This window comes from Anticarsia gemmatalis, chromosome 21, assembly GCF_050436995.1.
Source record: "Anticarsia gemmatalis isolate Benzon Research Colony breed Stoneville strain chromosome 21, ilAntGemm2 primary, whole genome shotgun sequence".
NCBI classification, from domain to species: Eukaryota; Metazoa; Arthropoda; class Insecta; order Lepidoptera; family Erebidae; genus Anticarsia; species Anticarsia gemmatalis.
Genome location: NC_134765.1, coordinates 6,448,601 through 6,474,741, shown reverse-complemented (window position 1 = coordinate 6,474,741; position 26,141 = coordinate 6,448,601). Strand labels below are relative to the sequence as shown.

At 35.9% G+C, this 26,141-nt stretch overlaps 1 protein-coding gene across 5 annotated transcripts; it reads left to right on the top strand.

Annotated features, from left to right (window-relative positions):
- The first annotated feature begins 365 nt into the window (after positions 1-365).
- Positions 366-25,898, top strand: RhoGAP71E (Rho GTPase activating protein at 71E). 5 transcript variants are annotated; one of them, XM_076128193.1, is made up of 12 exons: positions 366-754; positions 994-1,166; positions 1,778-1,873; positions 5,800-5,891; positions 9,596-9,705; positions 12,100-12,111; positions 13,664-13,847; positions 15,769-15,846; positions 17,349-17,503; positions 18,624-18,746; positions 20,685-20,904; positions 22,248-22,388. In XM_076128193.1, exons 1-11 carry the CDS (start codon positions 587-589, stop codon positions 20,889-20,891), a joined length of 1,398 nt encoding a protein of 465 aa, XP_075984308.1. In that variant the 5' UTR covers positions 366-586; the 3' UTR covers positions 20,892-20,904; positions 22,248-22,388. The 5 variants fall into 5 exon arrangements, with proteins under 5 accessions (XP_075984308.1, XP_075984311.1, XP_075984310.1 ...); XM_076128196.1 differs by lacking the exon at positions 20,685-20,904 and having other exon boundaries at positions 367-754; positions 22,248-25,898; XM_076128195.1 differs by lacking the exon at positions 20,685-20,904 and having other exon boundaries at positions 367-754; positions 22,239-25,898.
- The last annotated feature ends 243 nt before the right edge of the window (positions 25,899-26,141 follow it).

Below are 26,141 nucleotides of genomic sequence, written 5' to 3'. Positions count from 1 at the left end.
GCATTTATATCTGCATGATTTGTAAATTAACGTGGTTGTTGAGCATAATATATAATTATGTTTTTAAATTGAATATAATGGAACGTAGATCTCAGCCATAGACAATAATTGCTAGCTAGAGCTAACTGGTGGTGGAAGAAAATATAAAAACTTGATAAAACAATAACAGCTCTTGTATATTATATTTCATATAAAAGGAGTTATTTTAAAGCGAGTCTTTTAAATCTAATAAGTATTTATGGCTAGTGAAGAACAAATTTAATATTTACTCTTGGAAAGTAGGTAGGTTATATCTGAGCTCTCTACAAATCCTCCACGAACAATCCATAAATTATCTGTTCCAATCGTTATAAACTGTCATTAGACCCCTGAAATATTTATCATCTGTGTGTTTTGTGCGTGCACTGCGCGACGGCAGACAAACGAACGAACGGGAAACGCGAATTTTACCGAAATAATTCTCAATATTTCAAATTTATTTAATTTACACATATATGGTTCAAAACACAACTATAAAAAAATGAGCGTGCCCATTATAATTGTCTGAGAGTCCTGCTTAAACCCGTACGTCCCATAAACAGGCAAAATGAGTAACTGGGCTAGAAGGATGCATCGGCGAGCTGCTACATTGAGCAATGTGGTTACGTCTTGCGGGCATCCCAACTCCCTGCCGTACCCGAGGAGGCTGGAAAAAGTGAAGTTTGGTGTTCCACTGCATGAAGTTTGCAAGGACGATATTCCCGGACCACTGCTTGTTAGTATCGACGCGGTTTGATTTTACAATAGGTTCCTTGACAACGCCCCAGAGAATTTTATCAATTTCTATCAAATTTCTAAGTGCGGCTTTTTATTAAAACAAACATAAAAGTATAAGGCATAAGTATTTATTATTTTAGTGTTCAGTTCTTCGCTATAAATTCACGAGTTTCTGTTTAAATGTAGAGAAACCGCGAATCCGTGTATGTGTTGTTACAAAGTTATGGTGGTATACAGGTGCTGATCCTGAAGTTGAACAAAGAGGCTCCATTACGTCGGGACGTGTTCCGCGCGCCAGGCCACCAAGGGGCCATGAAAAAACTTATACATTTTCTTCAGACTGGCCGGCTGGTCAATGTGGATAATTACTCAGTCTATACTATTGCCAGTGTGCTCAAGAAATTCCTCAGGTAAGATTCATGAAATATGAACACCACAAATTCCAAATTTAATTTAATAATTATTATCATACAAGTATACAGCTATATTCCATTTTTTTAATAATATGTGGCCAGTGACAAGAAAGTGTATTATTGTTTACAAACAAATAATCTCATTTCAAGTTTTGATGTACTTACTACATTTTGTTTTTATTATCTGATAAGATCGAGTAAAGTTTGGTATGTCATCAAAGATAAAATATCACTGTCATATGTGAAGGTCTCCTTGATGATTATCTTTAATTGTAAAATAGCAAATATTTTTGTGTAAACAACTTTCATTTTTTCGTATCATTCATTCATACATCAACATTATTCAAATATCGTAAAACTTGACTTATCACCAGGGATGGAATGATCTAACATCCTTTGTTCTATTTAAAAAAAAAAGAAGCCCAAGCTCGCATGGTCGAAGCTTCAGATAAGAATGTTGAGCTCTTGTGCTAGGTCGGGAATTAAAATGATTTTTTCTTTGCAAAATCTTGTGAGATAAAATGACCGTGCATAGCTGAATACTACCTTTAAAGACCTTAATCATGAACTATGGCCAAGCAACAAAGTTGAAATTGTTTATATTGTAGAAAAATCCCGGGAGGAGTGTTTGGGCGAGATGGTGAAATGCATCTGTTTGCTGCAGTTGAACTCCCTGAAGAGCAGCAAGTAGATGAAATACGCAGGTCAGTTTCATCACAACAACTAATAACGAAAACATTGTTTTTCTTAAAAAAATTTATTTTCATGATCTACATACACAATGTTGAAGGTGTTCATTAAACACCGGATAAGCTTTTCTGTCTATAACGACCTTACTTTATTTGCTACAATGACTATCATTTTCTTAGTCATCCACCTAGTTTCGTAATAAAAATTGCTTCATACACACTTGAAAAACAAACAAAAAGTAAAATTAAATGTAAATTTTGTTCTCATTTTCACACATTATCAATGATACAATTAATTAACAAGTTTCCTTGAACAATAAACAATTGTTTATGCATTCTACTTAACAGGCGTGTGTCGTAGAATCGAGCCGGTGCGATAATATAAACGCTAAACAGAAAAATTTACATGTATTTGCAACCACATTATACACCTCAATAGTGAGTCACTGTACAAAGAAAACGCAAATGTGTGGTTACCTTCACATGTTAATGTAGGGTTATGAACCTTTGGCTGCAGGTGTTGAACTAAAAGATTTTTACTTTCGGCTGCATTTGCCCTCCGACGAATCAGACGAACCCTGATCTATATTTCCTATATTTCCCAGTGCTTAATAAAAGAAGAATATTAAAATTGTTGTCGAGTCCAAGAGTTATTAAAAATCACGATAAATTTCACACAAAGTTTTGTTTGAATTTAGTTAGTGTGTCGGAAACGCTACTGTACTCGTGTAATTGCGAAAAAAGTTCACACGATTTCATTTACATTCGGGCGTAGAATGCTTTTTGCATTGTATTCGCTGAGCAAATCTACCTTCTAAGTATGATAATATCTTAAGGCCATTCGTAATAAGTCTTATGATCACATATGGAAATTGTATAAGTAGAAAATGACTATGAATAGTATGAATCTTCGTGCAGTAGAGCACAATTGTATTGTATTGTTAGCTCACCGCATACAACATTATTAAATGGCCTGTTTTCCTCTGTTGACTTTTACGATTACCTAGGACGATAAGCGTTTGTTTTATTACCGTTTATTAACCAGGTACTGAATGTTTAGTGTCTTTGCGTCTGTAAATACACTACCTCGTTATTTACAGGTGTCGTTAAAAGCATGGAAATACTACAGCTAATGTTTAAACCCGTCATAGGTCAGCATACTCTTTTCGTTGAAGCACAACTTGCAATTTTCTCGATACGATTCTAACTATGGAAAAGTAAGAGGCAGCGACAAAATTAAAATCCAATGCAATATTTTCTTCATTAATTTTCTTGTCCAAATAAAACAATCCTTTCGATCACCAACAGTTGTCAATGAACTGTTTGGGATACGTAAAGTTATAAACACCAGGGAACAGACAGCACTTGCTTACCTGGTGAAGATCCGTAACTGTTTATTTGTAGACTAATTTGTCAACCTGAAAATTGATTTATGATTATAACATATTATGCATGCACGTATTTTGTCATTATTTACCGTTTTGTGGTGAACTGTAGCGGGTATTGGACTCACAATACGTCTGTATTATGGATAGGAACAATGGTTGTTTATAGAACACCCGACCTGAATTTTGATGCGCATACGCTTAGTAACGGTGCGCTTCGGTTGCTATGGTCTGATACAAGCGCGGTAAACAAATTGCACACCTACTTTGTACACCTTCTAGTGATAACAGAACAGAAAATACCCTGTATATTTCTTTGTCTTAAAGACAAGATCATAATAATACCATTGAATTTGACGTCTATTGACTTATCTAGCTTAAACGCGAAGTTAAGCCCGAAAGGCATGTAAAAGTGCTCAATACATTAACAGTGCTGAATACGAATTGTTCCAAGGACCAAGTAAAAAATTGTCTGGTTATGAGGCTGAGAAGTCCGGTTTTAACCTATGTTTTTGCTATTCTCATTTAAATAAAAGTTCATTTTGACCGAGACGAAATTAATCACTGAAGTCATGGCCGCTATTCTTATTTTCCAACTTTTTGTAAATTTATTTTTGTACCATTGAACTCCGTGACTATGGGAATTTCATTGAAGCGTGATGTTTTAAGTTCCATGTTGTTTAATGTTCGCGCTTTGATATCTCACAACTACAATCGTGTACTGGAAATATAAATTAAACTTTCCCAGGGGATTCGTATGTTGTCGCCTTAAAAAGTAGGTTGTTGCGCCCGAAGCCTGTTTTACAGTGAAAGTACAGTTGTATTGGTAGATGAACGGACAGATAGTCTCGGTAGGAACCTTTTCGAAAATCGCGTTTCAATATTGTATTTATGTATAGACTTATTAAAAGATAGCATCGTAAAACAGGTTCATAATAAGCTCGAACGTCCTGACATCCAAAAATGGTGATAGGTAGCTGTACTTGTGATATTCTCGGCACAACCTGGGCGCACCGAGTGTGAAGTACTGTGCCCAATCATCCATTAAGTGCCTCTTATCCCATATGGGAATATAAGCGTGACACGATTTCGGCAGTATGAATATGTTAAAACATAATGATGTTTTGTTCGTGACATTTTACAGTTCTGATACTAAGCAGACACTTCGCAAAACAGCCTACAGATTATTGGTTTTAAAGGAATTCCTGGATTACACATCAACAGGAGAAAAGTAAACCAAAATACGGCATTCAATTGTCAAATCGCCAAATCGGCTTTCCCACTGTATTTGTTTTGCTGCGTTTTTTAAGGCTTTAAGATGTGTAAACATTGTCGCTAATATTGTAATGACACACATACGCCGTGCAGTGCAAGTGTCCGTTTCAATAGTAGAACAACGTCGTTACATACGAAGCCCAACACATTGTATAATGGCAGCTTCACATTGAACGTATTAGTGTAATCGTTATTCATGCGTTAGCTCGTCGCTCGCCATACAAGATACAATAGCGGCCGTTGTCGATCGATCCGTTGATATTAATCTTTTGCTGGTTTAAGGTGCCGCTGTATATTCAAATGTTTACAATCAGCATCCTAATCCGACTATCAGATATTGAACCGAAGTTAAAGAAAAACGTTAACTTATATTGCCTCAAATTTTCTGAAATGTATCTAGCTACTTTGTTATTTGATAGCTTACTATGTGATTGACTATAAAGATTGCAAATGATTCACAGAAATTCTGGTTTCATTCAAGAAAAGGGGTATCTTTAGCGAAAGTTAAATATATTTTCGTGCTTTCATCTATTTTTCACATTCGATCTATAACAAACATGATTAGCCGTTGTCCTAATTTATTGATAAAATTTGAATGAGGTGAAACATTCGTGGCGGCAATTTTATATGTGGTTTTGCCGTGAATTATCGTTAAGAGCATTGACCTCTTGTTCGTTTTTAATTTTCCTTTTATATTTAGGTCAGTTTTGATTATGCCATCACAACACGGAAAACTTTATGTGTTTTAATGAGTTTTCTCGATTCGTATTTCTCGGTATAGTATTATCGAGACGAATATGAGAGTGAATTTATATTAATTTTTGAACATGAGTTGCGCGAATTGAATATCACGATCCTCAAAACATGGCTATTATTCTTGATTCTTGATAGAGTATAAAACGATAACTTGTTTCTTTTAATCGACTTGAAGAACAAGCTTGCATCTTTTTATTTGCGGTTTTCAATTCGAATGGTAACGACATTCGGAGCTTGTTCTTTTGGTTACATCGACATGAATATAGCCAGGATTTTATTAACTTATTTCCTTGACGGCTTTTAGTCCATATTTATGTGAACTTTAAGACTGCTAGGCATGTTCCGAACCACTAATCACACCAGCACTGTTTAACGCAAAATAGATTTAAAACGTCTCTTTACTATATGGGTCAGAGCAGCTACCCCCTAACTGGCCGGTTAATATGAGTACAAGGCCTTTTAAACTTGAGGGATGTTAGTGAAATTATACATTACAGTGTTGGTAATGATGTTTGTTGTTCACAGACTACTTCTATCGTTGCCGGTGTGCACGCAGAGATTGTTGGTGCTCCTGTTCGGCACGTTTCGGGTGATGGCATCCAATGCTGATAAAGCAGGTACGTTAACTTTCCATTGTATGTTTGCTTTACTACCAATTTGCAAATAAAAATGTACACCATCATATCGATGAGGAACATCATCAAATATGCTATCACTACTAAGAAGTTTTAATAAAATGATGTATCTAACTTTTCATAATAAAATCATCAAAATAATACTTCTTAAGACATTTTTAGTCTAATGAAGCAATCCTACCTGTTAATGTTACCTAAAACTCGACAAGATCAAGGCTGCAACCTCTCAAATTCGCGGAACATTATTTCGCCTACGAACGACCGTTAATCCTTTCTCGTCATTCGAAATTGTTGTCGACAGAGTCGGCTTACAGTCAGGCTTTGTGACGAAGTTTCACTTAATGTCTGCATCGGCTGTCGAGGACATTTAACTAATCCGATGAACTAACTAAGTATCATAACTGTCGTACGTATTTTTTGGTAAATAACCGGTAAAACTAAAAAAGGATATTATCTTTACAAGTTGATTCGAAAAAGGTGATTGAAGGTGACATTACAAATGCATTAACACTCAATATTTCAGAATATTTTTACATTCAGTTGATATAAAAGCATTCCTACATTCCTAAATAATATTTACACTATGATAGGAGTCTACGAATCAGTAATATTGTAGTTTATTCTGCTCATAACTTTGTCACTTGATGTAAAATGGTTGGTGTGAGTGTAAGCACATGTGTGTAAGTAATTATGTACTGGTTATGGCAGACAATAGGCCACTAGATAAGTGATCAACATTACAGTGGCGTTGACGACTGGATTGCAGGAAAATTCTTAGTATTGCTCCATTGTCGCTTCTGAATCATGCTAATTAACTATTTGGACTAAAATAAATACCGTGGAAAGAGATTTAGCTATTTGTACTTTGCTTCTTAGGTAGTCGTTACCGTTACTCTGTAAAGTTCAGTGTATGCTTGTCTTATTATCTACTTTTTAATTTTTTTTTACATTTTTATTTCGTCTGCTTTTAAAAAATATTTCAACTCGAGGGTGTATGGACATCTTGCAAATGTCACCCCACTGACCTTTCTGTAAAAACATCGCCGGTTTTTTGAAGTCACCATAGAGTTCAATTAAAACAAGCTGGTGGTAAGTTATATGATATTGATGAGTCAAAGGCATCGCTCCAAGGTTAACAACTGCGGAATTTTAAAACTTGCATGCTTGAAACTATTTCAGCCATATACATTTTTGTTTGAAATTTTCGTGACAGTAAATTGGGTTTCACTGGGTACTTATGTAATGAACTTTGAATGTTTTAGATAATTTTGAGTAAATATGATTTTAGTGTACACGAACATAGCAGGTATTCGGCGTCGGTCGAACGAAAATAATTAGTAGTAATTATGCCAATTACACGCGAACATGCGTGGGCGCACGTGATGCAACCGCTTTACATTCATTGTGCGATTATTTAATCTTTCTTTAGAGCGTCTCGCTGGATTATTTGTTGGCCTACTTTGTGATGACGTCTTCGGTTTAGTTGCTCTACTCGTAACCTTTTTGATCTATTATATTTATATTAAATTATTTGGGTCACACCAAGACGTTCTAGTTTCTGCGAAAAGTCGCGATTCCACAGGAAATGTCACTGTTCCCCTCAGTGTGCAAACTAAACATGTTTAGATGCCTTCAAAAGATTGATTGTATTTATAAACTGAGATTAAAAAATCTTGAATGTTCTGTAAACAAAGCTAATTCGCGTAAAATTGATTTCGATTTATCGATTAATTGTGAGGTATTTGTTGAGGTCGAATCCAAAACCTTGTTACTTATGCAAAGCGATGATTAAGTTTCTATTTATAAGTACAAAAGATTATATTACTTATCATCACGCCTTTATTTCCATGAATGCATTCATTCTGAGTTGAGGTATTACCCGATATTTTTATGTGGATTGCTATTAGACAAAATAGATTGGATAATATCCTGATAAAATCTTTCATTTCGCTTAGACTGACGAAGCCTAGCCAAGGAGTCTATGAACGGACTACACAGTTTCAATATTCATACAAATAAGTAGACACGAATGTTTCGTAATAGCACAAATCATCACTTATTATGCCTGCGTGTGTCCATACAGTTTTCTTCGGCAATGTGCCGGCCGCCGACAAAAGTGTCACATGCAATTGTTAGCCACATGCGGTACTCTTAGGTTCTATATCGGGCCTTAGAACTTCGTGTATAATGCGATGTGCGTCTGTCTGCACGTCATTGTCACTGCTAGGGACTGATATGTAGAATATTATGCTAATCTATGTCGAATATATTAAATTGTTTCATGGTAATGCGATTAATAATGATCTTTTTAAAAGACTACTTAATACATGCGAAACAGCAACATGTTGGGCACCTATGTTTGTACGTCGACTAACTTTCAACCCGCAGATTTGTCCGCGTGGAATTAACCCCTTTTAGAAGGGAATTTCCCTAAATCCTCTCTTAGTGCTCCTCTACACTTCCTGAGGAATCTTGTTACCAAATTTTAACTTTCTACGCTCAGTAGTTTCGGCTATGCATTGTCCAACCGTCAGTCAGTCACTTAGTAACGGAAGTGTTTTATATTTATTGATTGATTTCCTCAATAATCTTATTTGTAATCCAGTAACAATAGTTCAGTTATTTCAGACTTGAATCTTTATATCCCAAGGTTGTCCACTGACCACATGAAAGTAAAGAACTGAACAAGTCTTGAGGGACAGCTGTGATATGACCTCTTGACTTTTAAGTATGTAGGCCGCAATCGTTCAAAATTAATTCACTTGTAAGCCTAACGGACATTTTGCTTGACTAATGACGGCTTAATTGCTATGGCCATAATCTCTCCCTCTATCTTTAGTGTAACCACTTAATGAGTTTGATTTGTGCAGGGAAAATTTAAAAATTCTATATGGAATCTAAATATTATTCTGGGAAACTTACTTAAAACTTGGTTCTACATGGGATTAAACTACAAAGTGTAAATTGTAGCGTAGAGTACGAATTAATTTTAGTTATATTGACAGTATCGATTTAGCTGATATTCGCAAGTTTATTTCAATAAACCGCTTTATAAATCACAAATAGAAAATATTAGCGTGGGATAGGTAGAAAAACTACCTAAAACAAGCAATACGCATGTTTCTAAGAATCATTAATTATTACCAGCTCGTCTCGTGTCGATTACGTTGAGACGTTTTTATCGCGTTTTCAATTCCAAGAACCTCTACGACAGTCACCCCATTGCGTGGAACACTGCAATACCGATTAGTTCATACTCTTACTATTTCACTGAAAAACCGACTAATTTGTTCTCTGAAGTATTAATTATAGCAATTTGCTACTCAAACAGTTTTTTTAGTATCCGACAATTAGATAAACAGCCGAGTTGAACAACTCTAATGTCTTTCAACCAGAGATGACAAAAAAGTGTTTTGTTTTCCGCATTTTCTTGTCAACTTTGTGATTCGTTTAGTTTTTGCGACTATATAAAACAATGGTTAGTTGATGGTTGATTAGACAAAGAATTAAGTATTTAAATCAACTGATAGAATAATGGTATGAAACCAACAATCACTGGTTTTAACAAAACACTGGCACTTTATTGTTATTTTGATTTACAAAAATGACTACATTCTCATAGCTCTTCATGAAATAAACAGTTGAAAAAGATTTTGTAATAGCATGGATTTTCATTTTGTTTTTAGGTACAGGTATGACATCCGAAGCCCTGGGCGTGTCGGTCGCCCCATCATTTTTCCACTCTTGCGTGTCCGACGGCAAAACGGCTACAATGGAGGACGTTCAGAGATTCAAGGTCGGTTCACTCATTATTTGTCCATATGTCACGATACAAATGTATATGATTTAATGGGCCGTATTATATGTATGCGTATTATGTATGTGCTACGTGATAATTGAGGAGAGACGGGTTTTACTCGTTAGTGCAGCGCGCGAACTTTTTCGTCGCGAGAATTCAATTAATTTCTGCGGCGGGTACTTTCAACTGTTTTGCTGCTAGTTTCAGCAAAACTGCAAAATAAACAGAAATGTGTTCGATAAAACCTGTTGCAAAAATAAGTACAGGTTTTACACGTTGTAATCTTTCACTGATGAAACGGTGATTCATTCTTTTATAAGCTTATTGTCATGTCTTTTAAGAAGATGCAAGAGTGACTGTGTGCGTCAGCGACGCGCGTATAGAAATAGTAGATCGTTGATCCGATTACTATGTGCAATCTTCTTATAAAGAAGTACTCTTGCCTTTACGAGTTTCATAAACAGTAAACGTTCCTTTGTCCTGCGTTTAAAGGCAGACCTAATTTTATCCTCCCAACTATGACTATATTGACTGCACTGTAACACAATTTATACGAAGATGAAATAGATCTTATGGACTCTACTCCTAATGTCCCGTAATACGTGGGTCTACGGTAATGTTAAATTACTAATGAGAATATTGATTTGTCGGTATCGTTTGTTTGAATCGTTTCCATGGTTTTCTATTGAAGTAAATGTACTGTACTTCCATGTTATGATGACTCACGCTGTGTAAGTGATTGACTACTATATTATTCTATTAACTATTCGCCGGTATTTGTCATCACTCATCAAATGTATGTCAATTTGTGTGACTAATGAAATAAATATTCAGAACAATAAGAAATTGTCATTAATATAAATTGAATGAAAACAATAATTATTATTTATTTATTGATGTATTTATGACAGTGTTATGGTTGATGTTACCATGTTTGAACATTAAACGACAGTTAAATGTATGAATGGGGTAGGACTGCGCTTTGTAAAGTGATACTATGTTGTTGCGCACTAACGATAGTTGTTGCACCATTATCGACGATTAAACATATCGAGTTTCGGTGTAATCACCTGATGTGGACATGTGTTGTGTGTTATGTTAGCTTTGTTATGGCACGACTGGGTGGAACCGGTCGTTTTTTGTTCAGAATGTTAGCGCAGGATTGACTCGAGGCAATGCTCTGGAAAAGTGGTTCAGACTCTTGTAGGTAGTCATGCCAAGTCGAGCAAAAAGCGACAGCGTATTAATTCTACAGGAACCTAATAACTGTTCAATTAAACAGAAAGGGAAGAAAAGGTAAGAAACGACAAGCTAAAATCAGTTTATTTTGTTTTCCTCTTAAAAAGGGGAAATTTTCTTTCGCGATTGTTAGTCCTTTGCTTTCATGCGAGTTGATTTATTGAAACATCTATTAGTTACTGAAACGACATTGTATCAATGAAAACATAACAATAGGAAACGCACGTAGAAAATAATCTTGATATCGTAATTCATAAGTCAATAAACAGTTTTTTATCAGCAATGTCGAGTGGGACTCTAATAGAGTTCTTATCTGATACTAAAGTTACATTTCAATTATCTTGAACTTACGAACCTCTTTGGTGCAGTTACATATGTCAGTACATTATGAGCTTTTTATTCTTCACTTCTGACTGTGTCAGTCTGTGTCTATCCGTTTTAGATTTTAAGTACTGGACGGACTAGGTGTCAATTTGACTTCTCCAATTTCTGTAAGAATGTTTTCAAAAGCAGCATAAAGTTAGCTAACTATTCAGTAATATACTTGCCCCTATTATACAGCATTGACAATATCAACGGCAAAACGTGGGTGTTATTCTTTACCTCCTACACGATATAAGAGCCGTGATATTGAAAGAAAATACTTGATTCATTACAATAGACTGTGTCAAATGACGTCACATGACTGACGTATCTATAGGGGTTGAAGTAATAAGTGGAGTGGTCTGCATTCCTTCAATGAGATGTGTCTCATTTAGCTCTTGTCGAATGACAACACGGTGAAGTCCACCTCTTTATCTGTCTTATATCAGATTTTTGTATATTGCGTGGGATTATAGGATATAGTTTATTTTTTGGATATAATCGTGCTTCTTCAGTACACAGATATAAGACTGCTCAATATTGCGCTACAATTTTAGAGAAGAATAATTGTTTGGATGTCGTAGGTAATTGTTATATAATTTGTGTCTGGTTTTATTTTTAATTTAGGCCAATATAGTTATTGATTTCTTTATCAATGCATATTGAATTCATATGACATGAAAGCATGTGACCACATCAGCTGATCGCACTAAATGTGTAAATGTACAAGAGCGTTGTACATAGCTTGTACTGTGTTTCACTAAAACTGTTTATAACATGCGGCAAAAGGCTGAAGTTTGCGTGAGTATCATTATTATACAACGATGCACCTCACTTTCCAACACTTATGTCATTTGTACTGACCACTGTAGTTGCTTACCTTTATTTATTGTTTATTTTTTGTTCCCTCCTGGACTAGTATTTTTTGCAGTTCTATGGTTACAAGTTGAGTGCTGTTTGCTAATATATTAAAACAAATACGTAGTGCATTTCAAAATATAAGGTCAAATAATTATAGATAAATTATTTAATTGTAAGGTCCAGATGGGTAGAGATTTCTAACAACATTTTTTTCTGTTTCCAAGCAGAAATGTATTATCCATTTTGCTTTCTAGACGCCATTTGAATTGCGTATTTTTTTGCTCTTTGCCAATGGAAATGGAAATCACGAAAAATCTTGGTATTTAAATATTCTCATGCTTTGAGCACATGGGTCTATAATCATCACTTTTATTAGTGTCGGCAAATACCAGTCAACGTATTTCGTTACACCTCTTTAAAGTGTACCCACATTGTATTCTTCACAGAATGCTACCGTTGTTCCTTATCAGTCAGCCGCTAGCATCACCTATTTATTTTTTCGACCCCTTCACTGATAAGCTTGATTCATGGAGTCTTGTTACTCACTTCCTGTGTCGTTGACTCATGTACCAAACGTTTGATTATGATATACATAATTAACGCATTACTCTCGAGATCTGCTCCAATCCCATCAGGTCCAAGTAAAATTGTTAGAATACAAATTTTACTTAATACACCTATTTTCTTACTTTCCGTCTTATTTTCAAGAAATATATAACGTAATCATGAGTATCTAATCATCATTTGCATTATCCTGGTTTACTGGGATCGAACCAGTGTTCTGCTTTTTTGCAATACCTACCTTCAGCCGAATGGCTCAGCATTTCTTCAGCAGCTACCTGGGTTATCTTGACAAAATCCATACTTATCTACTTACATAGGTCTTCCTCTACCCTTATAACTAACCGTGTTTATGCTACGGGATATACTCATTAGTCTGTATCACGGGACTATATTACGATAAACAACTCTTCACCTTGTATTACCAACTTTTTCATTGCTAAGTTGCATCACTAGTTTTTGTACTGCGTGCTATAACGTCGGCCATTAGTTACTAATGTTGTAAATAATAGCTTATGCACAACGGCTTTCATCATCACATCCGGGCTGGTTATGTGAAAATGAAATATTGTTGCCACTATGTTAATATATTACGTTTATTTACATTGGTATTTTTTAATTACCTCCATTTTGCAACTGGTAATTAAATATAAAGTGATTTTATAAGTTCATAGGCATCAAAGCAATTTTCAACCTATGGATTCCACCTTTTGAGTGACATTTCAGGGCTTTTATCATCGTAATGAGTAGTTTTATAGATACCATTTGCATTATTATCTTTATAGAGACATTAAAATATAGAATATCAGCTTAGCTTCTGCATGGACTGTTAGTATCACATTTTATAATATAGGGACTTTAGGACGAAGGTAAGAAACATACCACCATCTCTTTCTAACATCATGTACTGAACCTGCAATTTCTTTGATAGGTGGCGACGCGTATAATGCGTCAGCTGATCGAGCAGTTCAGCGCCGGCGACCTGTTCGGCCGAGACAACTATGAGTACTACGCGAGGGTCACTGGCCGTATACTGCGGGTGAAGGATGAATGGATATGTTCCTTCAGGGATCCACCACCGCCGCGACATCATCGCGATCAGGAGGCTTATGCTAGTAAGTAGTTTAAGGGTTGCTAGTTTTTTTTTTGCCTTAAGACCATTAATAAAGGCACGTGGTATTCAGAAGGGCGAAGATAGAGATTGGGCAAATTGGGGGGAAGAGTATTGAGAAAACTATCTCTACTACCATAGGGAATGAATATTCAGGGAGATAGAAGCTTCGTAATACGGTTTCGAGTAACGCTTAGAACAAACATTTTTAAACCAGACTTCTATAAGCATCTACTTGACGTATAAAGCAATAGTTGGTTGCATTTCTACCAGAGATATGCGAGATAGCGCGAAGTTGCGCGAGGAATAATTCCCCCAATAGGATTACTCCATTTTCATACATAGCCTTGCACTGCTAATCCTATTGGTGGATATTTTTATTTTACACCTCGTCGCTACTATACGTCTTTTGTAGAAAAACAGCTTTAAAGAGTTTTAAATCGCATCGGTTATTGTCAGTTGGTTCCCACGCAGAACAAATGTCGGAATTGGAGCATCCATCATTTGACGTGAACTGCGTGAAATATTGACGTTTTACATCAGAAACCTTCGTTGTTAATCGTTGAAATATACGCCTTAATTTACTGCCTACCCATTGCTTGATATATTGTCTTTTAGATTTCCTTAGTAAGTGAATTATTGCACATGCACGTGTCAATCACAATAGAAATTCTATTGTGTATTATAAAAACGTTACAATGTAATAAAGTAGAGCAACTTTTCTTATCGCAATGTTCTAGTTTCTATCTGACAATTAATTGAAAAGATTTTCAATTATTTTAATAAGGGCTATCTAATAAGTATAAATAGCTTTTAAAATGTGAGTTTTAACTTTAGATGTTACCACATACACACAAATGAACCAAGTTTCATACATCCATTACTTTAAATTAATGGAAAACTCCGAGATTAATACCTAAGTACATTGTATTCAAATTACCGTCCTTAAATAACATATTATGCATTTTAATCATGAAATTGAGATGCTCAGATAACTATTTAAAATTACAAATGTTTGCATAAGTTACATGAGAAAATCATTGCTTGAATGTTTTACAAAACAAGGAAACGCGAGTATCGTGTTATGAGAAGGTTGAGTCACAACATACATTGTTCGCTATCTTTATTGGTGTACCCTCGCTGTGGCAAAGCGAATCAATTTTAGACAGATCAAGACGGATGCTCTGCTAACTATTAATTAATTTGACTTTGGGATTGTTGTTTGATATTAAGATATGTACGGCCTATAAGATTAAGAACAAAATATGGTAGCTAAAGCACGGTATATTACTTTAACGATAGTGACGTAGTCAATAAGTCTCCTTAGTTTATAGTTAAATGGTTTCTGATTCCGAGTATCCTATGCCTTTCTCTGGTCTCATTTTATCTTTATACAAAATTTCATCCAGAAGAAAGAGAGAGACGCATCTCTAAAACAAATAGGGATGTATTGAATTAAATATTAAGCGGTTTATTTATAAGCAAGGAAGTATTTTTACTACACAGAGCAAACTGTCCTGTTATCTAGATTAGTACATCATAAAGATACCAAATGGTGCGATGAAAGGAATTGTTGTGTATTTAATCCTTTGTTGATTCAATACTATCTAAGTGATAATTAGGATTATATTTGTCATACAAGTAATAATATGCAAGTTTCACTGCACGTTTAGCACAGTGGTTAACTTGGGCTCGCATTTTAACCGGCATTGAAATCATGAAATTCGTACCTATGCCAGGACAAAATTTTTTATATAAATTTATCTATATTTAAGTATATATGTATAAGTATGTTTGTCAGTTGTCTGGTGTACAAACTCTGTTTATTTCGCAATCAGATGACCGTGTTAGTTGTCCAAAGATATTTAAAGTAATGTGTTATCATTTATCCTTGTGGCATTGATACAGCGTGTATATATTTACAGGGCAGTTGTCATTGGAGGCGGAAAAGACATGGCTGCAATGCGAATGCGACCGCTGGGGAAATAAATTCAACCTAGAAGGTATGTTATGTTGTTAATTGCACTATTACTAAGTACATTAATGAACCAGGCGAGAATATTTGTGACAAAATTTCGTAAAGTAGGAAAAAAAATATTTTTAATGGTTATTTAAATTATTTGCTTTGTCTATGGTAAGTATAGTCACATATATTTCCGCTTGGTATTATAACCTGGTATAGTCCGATAACTTAGTAGAAAGCCTGGACATGCTCGATGTGTCTGGACTATAACAAGGAGGCAACGATCAGTGTGTTCAAAATTTTGATATATCTTCTCCACCCGCGCACCTTGCGTACCGGGCTTTCTACTTAGTGGTTCGATTATACAGTAGTATATAGTATAAAAAATACTTCCTAGTAAACAATAACATTTTTCGCAGGTCGTCCAAATGAAAATCGTTTAAGTTATTAAAACTAGTCAAGTTACAAAATTTAGCAAATATTTTAATACTTTTGGTGAGTCAACCATGAATGAGTTCAAATAACATTCACTTATTGTAATACCATACTTCATACAATGTATTGTTTTTTAAAACATGGGTTCTGGTAGCACACAGTTGGTAGTTAGGATTGTGTAGTTCACACTAATGTTAGTTCAGTGCAAAGATATCCATCTACGTCACGTATCTGGGAATACTAACAGGGCCGGAATGTTCATTAAACTCTCTAATCCATAACTTTGACAAGTATCATTTAGGTTAACTCACCTTTTAAAATGTATCCAGTATTTTGGTTTTTTAAATATAAATTACCTTTTAAGTTATTTTTAGTGTTGGGACAAAATGTTTTATGGCGTACAATACGTTTGGTAGTTTTTATTCTTGTTTTCTTATACAAGTGGGTATTTTCCGTAGGATTAATGAATGTGTTCAAAGCGGTAATTGCAAATCGCAACTTTCATCGTTAGAAAAGTAAATTAAAATAAAATCTTACACGAAAGCATATTAGAATTTTGGACACTATTATCACTTAAAATATTTTGATTTTAGCGGCACATACAAAAGTTTAAATTTTTTATCTTTTAAAAGATTGTAACCAAGAGTTTTTTTGCAAATAATCATCATTAGCGTGATCCCCACTCTCAGAATCAATTTGTATTTTTGTCAACAGAAAATATTAATTTGAAAAGAGTGATTCTACTCAAACTGCCTTCCCTAATGAACGCAGAGTAACCAAAGTTTTGTTACTTTATCGAGTTTATAACTATCAGTGAGTGAAAAAGAGAAGAAAGAGTCACGGGCTGAAATCAGCCCGTGACCTGTGCATAGTGTGCATTCTGTACACTTTACGTTCACACTCGGGTATAACATCAGTGATAATATTGTCCTAGCCGTAGCCTAGTATCCGGCTACAACGATCAGTTTCCCTGAAACTGGCCAAAGATGCAATACTTGATTTAAAGTGTCCAAGTGTGTGCACAAAATAGTACACTCTTTATTCCGGTGGGACGGATAACCAACACGACCAGTGAGAGGTTTAATGTAATGTATTGTTGTGGTATAGGTCTAACCAAGTCGGAGGAGTGCCAGTCGATGCCGGCGCTGGCGGGCGGCGGGGGCGCGGGCGCGGCGGGCGGCGTGCTGGGCATCATCCCCGAGCACAGCCTGCTCGACTCATGCACGCGACTCTCCATCTCACTCGAGGAGAGCGTCTTCAAAGTACGACACCTTTATTTGATTGGATAGTTGACTGGGTTAACGAAAAATCTAAAACTTGTAGCTGGGCATTCATATAAAATGCCCAGGCTATGTAATTTTGCTGGTAAATGGTATTGAAATTGTAATTACTACAGACTGAAACATTTTATTAGGCACTCATTTGATGCCAACGATAATACGAAACTGTGACGTCACTATTTTGTATTCCTATACTAAAATGTATTTTTGACATTTCTTAAAGAGAAGTTGATTTGACTGGTAATCATCTACCGTATTCAAACAACATTCAATAAACATGTAGCATTTTCCAATACGTACTACGCAAGGATTCTTGCAAACAAGAAATCATCCTGAGATTAAATAATTGCGTGATGTTTCAACACAGATTGAACTTACCGTGGTTAAGCTGTATCGCGGTAACGTCCCTGTATAAAAGTGTTGTAGGTTTGAGTCCTAATAACAAATAATAGGTTTAATAAAACATACATACCTTTAATTAAAAAAAAAACATTTAAGTAACTAGATTGGCTAGTTAATGAACTAGTTTATAAACAAAAGCGAGATCTAGATAAATATTAGTTAATAAACTGAACCTGACATACATGAGTGATCATGGTCGTATTCAAGTACACTGCATTTTGTTGCTTGCAATCTTTTGATAACAATGCGATATAAAAAATAAGGCCAGTAGCTTTGAAGTCGCGATAACGGAATATCACAGTCTTTTCACTATTAGCCGTTCGTATAGGCGTCTAACTTGTTATTAAGAAAATGGCGAATTATGAAAAGGTTTGTAGTTTTTCTTTCTTTTTATGTGTGGAAAATCTTAAGATGTCAAGGTTTTATTAAGTGTTACACAAACATATAATGTAGCTTTCTTAGTAATGTGATCTTTATGATGGTTACTTTTTCTTTTAAAATCATTACATATTAAAACCAAGTTTTAAGACCAAGTAGTATAATGGTAATTAGACTATTAAAAGAGCTGCGTTCATATAGTCGAGTTAAAACTAAACATTTTTTTATTTTTAAAAAATTGTTCCCCATTGGCTAAAATTAAGCAACAAGAAGGGGGGCTACTGGATATAGCTAGTTGTTCAAATACTTGTGTAAATTCCAGGTGTCCGTAAGCTCGTCATCTCAGTCATCGCGCAGCAACTCCAGCCCACACATGACTCTAGAAGAACTCCGAGCTATCAACAAGTACGCCGAGAGCACCAAGAGCCTCTCCTACCTACCCCAGGTACGATACCAACCTTTATGTTGTACGGGATAAAGATACAATTACTTTGTCCCTTACTGTATTGTCATATATTAACTGTCTCAAGTTTTACTTATACCTTTGTTATTTGTTGATCAGAAATCATATTACGTAACTGGTTTTTTTTCGTAGTTATAAAATACTTGTTACTTTTACCGTCACATTCCATTTGACCAGTTATGTAGAATGATTTCTGAAAATGTTTCAGCGTTCTTGATGTCCATTTTTTTATTTATATAAGAACAGGATACATTTCCATCTAATTTTAAATTCAATATAATTACTTTTTAATTTTAACTGATCGTTATCTATTTGAATGATATTCTAAGTTCAACAAAGTCAAGCTTGTCCATTTCTCAATAACTAATATTCAATATTTTCTATACTACTTCGATGAGGTCATACAGTCGTGTGGATATCACAGAACGCTTAATATCTGAGTAAAGGATGAATGTATAAAAAAACTGTTTCAATTCTAGCGCGCACTGAAGGATTTATTTTATAAGTGATGGTGAAGAGAGTTTTCTCAGTATCCACCTGTAGATTCTAAGCAACTCTGTCTCCCTGTACTGTCTCTTGTGACGTGGACCTCTCGCCAAACATTACAAACAACCATTTAGACGTCAAATAATATTTAATGATCTACTCACATACACTAATATGTAATTCATTGTGCACCTCGGCAACTTTGGTTTCATATAACTAGAATCCAGTTCGTGTAATTGAATTAAACCTGACTGCTATCAGACTTTTAAGGTTGCGGAGGTGCGATATCGATTTTATAACACTTCATGTGCCCAATTTAATCAGAATTGTGTTGAATGATGCACACGTTTAATATGTTTTCAGTAAAATGTACAGAACCGCGCCAGTGGTCCACGTTCTCTTACCAACTGCATGAGTGATGTCTGTTTCCCTTTAAGATAACTTAGGACAACTTGTGGCTGATCTGTTAGTACTAGATATTTCCTCTTATGATTATACATTTACTGGACAATATACACGGTGTGAAATATATAATACAAGCGAATGTTGGACACTATTGTGCTTAAACAGAGGTGTGGCCACGCACAAGCTGTTTGACGCGCCCACACACTTCACTGAAGCTTCTAGCGGCACTCGATGGTGCGATGTACACCCGAAAATAATATACAGTACTACTTTATATTTATAAAACTATCTGTGTCATTTTCTAGTCAGTGAAGTTAATCGGTGTTATACTCTGTAGATGTTATGGTATACGTGTTTTATTGTAACATGACTGATTACTTTCATGGAATTGTAATAACAATGTTTTTTATTAATCATTCCGATGGTTATGGTCCTTTGTGGTATACCTAGTAGGTGAGATAATCGTCTTTTTGTTGACTAACGGTAGAGAGTAAATAGTGTAACTAATCTATTAAACGATTAACCCCTCGTTTCATGGTAGTGATTAACCGTCGTTCTAATAAGTAACAACCTCGCAATCGGGTTGGGTACTGTACTCATCATCTCGACGCCTACGGTCGTCTAAACGATCTCGAATCGCCGAAAAGACTCGCGTATACGTGCACCCCCCGCTCGTCCACGACCCACTGCCCCCGAAGTAGTAAGTAAACGAGCCCGAGACGAAACTAATACTAAAATCGAGTCGCGGCGTTCGAAGCTTCCTGTGCACTGAGCGACCGAAAAAATCCAGATTATTCATTCATTCATTAAACGTATCGGTACGTCTATATATTCGGTAACCTTAATACGGTTATCATTCTGTGCTCCCACTCGGTATATGAAGCTTCGGTTCTTTCGATCGCGTACTCACATCGGCCGCCCAATGCGCGAGAAGCCACCGGCCGCCAGGGCACTGGGGTCCCGGGGGTCAGTGGGGGCGGTGGAGTGGGCGGCGCGGGGGGGGCGCCATGTAAGCGTGGGTGGTCGCAGGTGCACGAGCGACAGCGCGCGCGCATGCGCACGCGCTCGGAGTGGTTCCTGCAGCCGGCCGCGTCGCTGGACGCCGCGCGCTCGCGCCCCGGTACGCCCGCGACCCCGCGGCGCGCGGCCTGCTCGCCGCCCGCGCCCTGCGCCGCCGAGGCCCGCGAGAGCACGGCTCTCTACGTGCTTGTCGCCTGCCTAGAGTTTTTGTTCTGAATCTCGCGCCCCGGTACTGTGCTCCCGTGTTCGTTCGCTTCGGTGCGGAGGACTAACCCGGCGCTCGACACAGGGCGGCACGGACGCTTAGTGCGGGCTCGCTTTCGCTTGAAACCATCGCATGTGTCATCGCACTGTGTGTCGTCGTATGTCGCACGTCACGCATGATCTGTGCGCTTGTGTTGTTTTTCTCCTCTCTCCTCTTCTGTACATACGATACTGCACATATTTTTCTAAATATACTGTGTAATTATTTTTAATTATAGATCTATGTAGACGTGGCTTTGATTTAAACGTTATTGTTTAGATTTAGAGATTTGAAACGAAATCTTGTATTATACGAATTATTTTATTTCTATTTTTTTATAATATGCTATTTAATGTATGATAAATAATTTACGTATTTAAAAGGGTAGAGATTATAAGGGTTATTTTACTTAAGATTGATGACGCAGCTTTGCCAGCACACATAATATATTCGTCGAGAATGCCTTACAGCATGTGTTGGAATCGGCTGCGGAAACGTACCGTTTGTACGGCGAGCATGCTCGATGTTGTGACGTAAGCACTATTGCTTGGAAATCAGTCACAATCCATTAAAATATATTATATCATTGCATTTTCATCTGTGGACGATATCAATTGTCACATCATGGCTAATGCTGTTATACCATGCAGTGGAATGCAGTAATGTTTTTTTATATGTTGTTAATATATGATGGCAAGATAATTATATCGACTTGTCACAGCTTCCACAAATTCGAGAAAGCAACGTCTATTTAAAAATTAAAGAAACATATATCTTTTTTTATAAATTAATTAGCCAATATAATATATGTGTCTGTTAAGATATTAGTCTTTGCTTTCTAAAACGCCTTTTCGAATTTTATCTGTTTGAATAACTCGATGTTTGATTTATTTTTTTAATAAATAAAAGTGCTGTCACAATCACTTCTGAGGGTCAAAGATGAAATTTGAATTTGTTTTTTTTAGTGATAATATCGCAGATGTACACGCGTGTATTATTAAATTTTGTTCATTAGGACTAGTAGACGTCGATTCAAACGAGTGATACGTTTGCATACCGACAACTATTTAGACGCTTCAACCGTCGCATCGAAACAAAGCGCATCTTCTTTGAATCGCCGTCTAGTAGTCATCTCACTAATCGGCTTCGAATTACACGACACTCGTCGAAAATATCAGCGGACCTCTACGCACCCACCGTAGCAATTCCGATCGAATTAAATAAATCGCACTGTACATGGAGAGGGACGCAGATATAGTCGGCTCGTGGTACATCTGCGAGTAGCGCGTGGTCGCGGTCGCGCAGACAGTGAGGTTTAGTGTGCGCAGGTGGCGAGCGTCGCAGTTCGCGGCGTCGGTCCCGGCGCGCGCGCGTGTGCGGCGGCGGCGCCGCGTGCCGCGCGCTCTCGCACCCCGACGCTGAGGTCGCGCTCGCTCTCCAGCCTCGTCAAGTGACCGCCTGACTGCCCTCCCCGCCCCCCGCCTGCCCGCCCGCCTGCCCGCACTGCGACGGCTGAACCGCACCCGGCGAGAGGACTCTTCACGCTCCCCTGTTCATGTGCGTCGAACTCGGATCGTTAACGTCTACGTGTCGTTTCCTAATTGTGTCCGCGTGACGCTCGTACTAAAATGTCGACTTTATAACGAGGACGCAAGCTTAATTAGTGTGTAATGTTTTGGTAACGATAGTTTTATAACGCTATACAGGTGACGAAAAATATGGGCTAAGGAAGAAAACTAGAGATAGTTTTCATCGATGGCCCATTTTTTTTCACCCCGTATAGCTTTCGTAAACTTCATTTTCATGTTTTATTCGCTTCATAAGATTTTTATTTTGACTAGACTATACTCCGATGTAATTGTAACTTTTGTTCGCCTGTTTAGTGGTAGTGAAAGCGTTTTTCTCATAGAATCGATACAATATGGAAGCGAAATGTAGTTCGTCCGTTTGTGAATAAATTATTACTGCAGTATATACGAATTTAAAAATAGACCGTTCGATGTCTCCCGTGTATAATATAGAGCTTTGTGTAAGTGTTCGACCATATTTCGATATCTTTCTGATTGTATGATGTTTATTTCTTCAGTGTATTCTACATGATGGTCTATCATTACTATATAGTAGTCTCTACGAGTACCGCACCGTACAGAATGATGGCATCGGCCTCAGGCTCCTGAATCATGATTAGCTCTTTCTCCATCGTGCAGCGAGCACGTAGCATACACATTAACGAGAGAGAGTTACCGAGGATTCGATATAATTGTTTTTATGTATCTTAAGTGATGATATACAAAACTCGAGGTAGAGGTAGCGAAGTGTTCAGAGGCTCTAGTAGTCGAGTCGATACAGTTTTGTCACGTAAATTTATTCGTGAATTTTGTCTATGTGGGTGTTGTGCCGATTTACTAAAATATTATTATATGTGATAGAATGTAGTTTCGTGGGATATGGCAGGAGTTCGTTTGTACATTTTTATAGCCGGTGTTGTAAGCTTAGGATATCTGTTTTTAGATTTTGGTCTCTGAATGGTGTTAAGAAACTGTTTATAGTAAAATTATTGACTGAATTGATTGATAATCCAAAATTATTGTGCTCTCTATTTTATAGATTACAAAGTTTAAAATATAATATTCAAATTATTTATTAGTCAAATATATATTTTAAAATTACGTTCATATGCACCACACACTTTCCTTTTGTTACATAAATGTGGTTGAGATGAACATAAGCAATCTTGTCTGTGCCATGAGAAATGTACCTATAATATGTCTTATTAAACTTTAAAGATTGATTCTGATAAGGAATTCAATCTTGTCTTGGGAGGTGGCGAACATGTAACCCCATTCGGAATTAACTCTGATTTAAGGCAGTGTGTCGCCATTGTCACATTAATACGACTAAACATTCCTGTAAATAAATGTTAAAGTAAGTTTAATTTCTATTATAACATTTAAAATTTTGTTTAAGTTTCTATAACTCGTATAGAAACTGATATGATTATCACAAGTTGCATTATATTATTTTTCACTGTGCATTTCTTTCTACCTCAGTTACTCTTAATTTCATCTTATATTATTCACCAATAGTATCTAATGCTTCAATTCCCAAATCATGCCAAAATTTACACAAACATTTGGCTCTTTTATACTAAAAATTGAATGCAGGTGTCAGCCAAATTTGAGCCGGATTAAAAGACTGAACTATCTTTATAAAAGTTTTTCTTACATAACGAACAAAAAACAATTGAGTACGCATTAGATAGTGTATGGATACAGTCACATTCATATTGCAATTACATGTTGTCTATTATTGAATAGTACAAAATGACATTATACAGTTGTCGAATTTTTGAATAAATGGTTGTTTTGTAACATTTCTGTAAATATGTACGATTTGGATCTTAATAAAAATTAATATAGGTGCTAGTTTATTCTGAAATGTCTTATGAGAAATTCATTTAGTTTTCTAACGTTGACATTCAAATCACATCTTCCTTATTATTATAATTTGATTATAGGTAACTATTAAAGTAAAATGTTAAGTTTATAAGACTCGCAATGGATCAAATGTTTTTGTTAACAATTATTGTATATAATTTAGTTATTATTGGAGTAATATGTGTCATTGCATACATGCACACAGTCCGCACATTATTTTTATAAAATGTACCTTTTATTTTTAAGATAGTATATATTTAAGACTGTTTTAGGTTAAATAGTTTCAATGCAGGTCAACGCAGTTTTCGTTATGTTGTATAGTTGTGTGTGCACGTGTCCGGGTTCAGTGCCTGTTGTGTATCGATGGCAGCTCAAAGTAATTTTATATTCGTTGTGTAATTACGTATTAATAAGTATTAGCGGTCGGTTAGTGGTTATATCCCCGCAACCCCGAGGCTATTCCACATCCCGTAGTGAGTATTTTTGTTTATATCGGTATTATATTGTTATCCTCGTATATGTGTAAATACCTCAGTGAGGTATTCGGTGTCACCTGATCTAGTATTTGTAACAATCAATTAAATAGTACGGAGTCATATTTCAGAAAATATATGTGTTGGTAAAATGATGATCACAATGTAATGCGCTGCGTAATCACGACGCACGAGTGGTCACTAAGGTTGCCAAATAAATTATTAAATATATACATTATGATACTTACCTGGCTTGCATTTTTGGATTTGCACGTCCAAGTTCCTGTGTTCATTGATTAGCGTTAGGAGAATAAACGAATGTGGTAGTTTAATGTGTAGATTTTGAGATCAAAAGACTTGTTGATGTTGTTAACACAATAATATATCAGTCACCGTGAAACGAGTGTTCTATTTCGTTGTGCTGGCAACACCGACAAAACTAAATTTTTGTAAATGGTAAACGTTAGCCTTATATTTTTCGTCTTTATTCAAGTGCGTCCTATTTTTTAATGAATTAACATTTTTAAAAAGTATAACATTATTAACTAAATATTAGTAACATTTTTGTACAATAATATAAGTTGCTCTAAAGTTTAGATAGTATTTTATTTTTGACTTTATAAGACTGTTTATATGTTATAATTATAATTTATTACTAACACTCGAATACATTATATTTTATCATTCCACCGACTTAAGTATATAACGACACCAGTTGCATTTGAGTATTATTTTCTATCATAAAAATATTTAACAGATCTCAAAGCTTTAACAAAATTGTAAACAGTGTTACTTGCAGTTTATATACATTGATAGTGAATTAATGTTATTTTATTAGAAAAATGAACAGTCCTGGAAAGTCCTATGACGAAAGCCAAAAACATATTGTTTATACTGTTACATATTATGTTCATCGTGTTTGTGGGAATTAATTAAATTTTAATTCCGTTTAGTATTATTGTATAACGGTATTTGCTTATGTAAATTCAGTTTGTATTTCACATTATATTTGCACATTTTTCTACACAAATTATAAAGAATTACACAAGAATAAAAGTATAACAAATTACAGCTGTGTTTTGATCATTGTAAAATGGCCTATTCTATACATCTATACTATACTAATATTATAAAGCTCAAGAGTTTGTTTGTTTGTTTGTTTGAACGCGCTAATCTCAGGAAATACCGGTCCGATTTGAAAAATTCTTTCAGTGTTAGATAGCCCGTTTATCGAGGAAGGTTATAGGCTATATATCATCACGCTACGACCAAAAGGAGCGGAGTAGCAACGAGAAATGTTACAAAAACGGGC

Coding starts and splice junctions, on each gene's coding strand:
- RhoGAP71E (XM_076128193.1), top strand. CDS start 587: ATGAGTAACTGGGCTAGAAGGATGCATCGGCGAGCTGCTACATTGAGC. Junction 5,892..9,595: donor ATCCAATGCTGATAAAGCAG/GTACGTTAACTT, acceptor TTTTGTTTTTAG/GTACAGGTATGACATCCGAA. Junction 15,847..17,348: donor AAATAAATTCAACCTAGAAG/GTATGTTATGTT, acceptor GTTGTGGTATAG/GTCTAACCAAGTCGGAGGAG.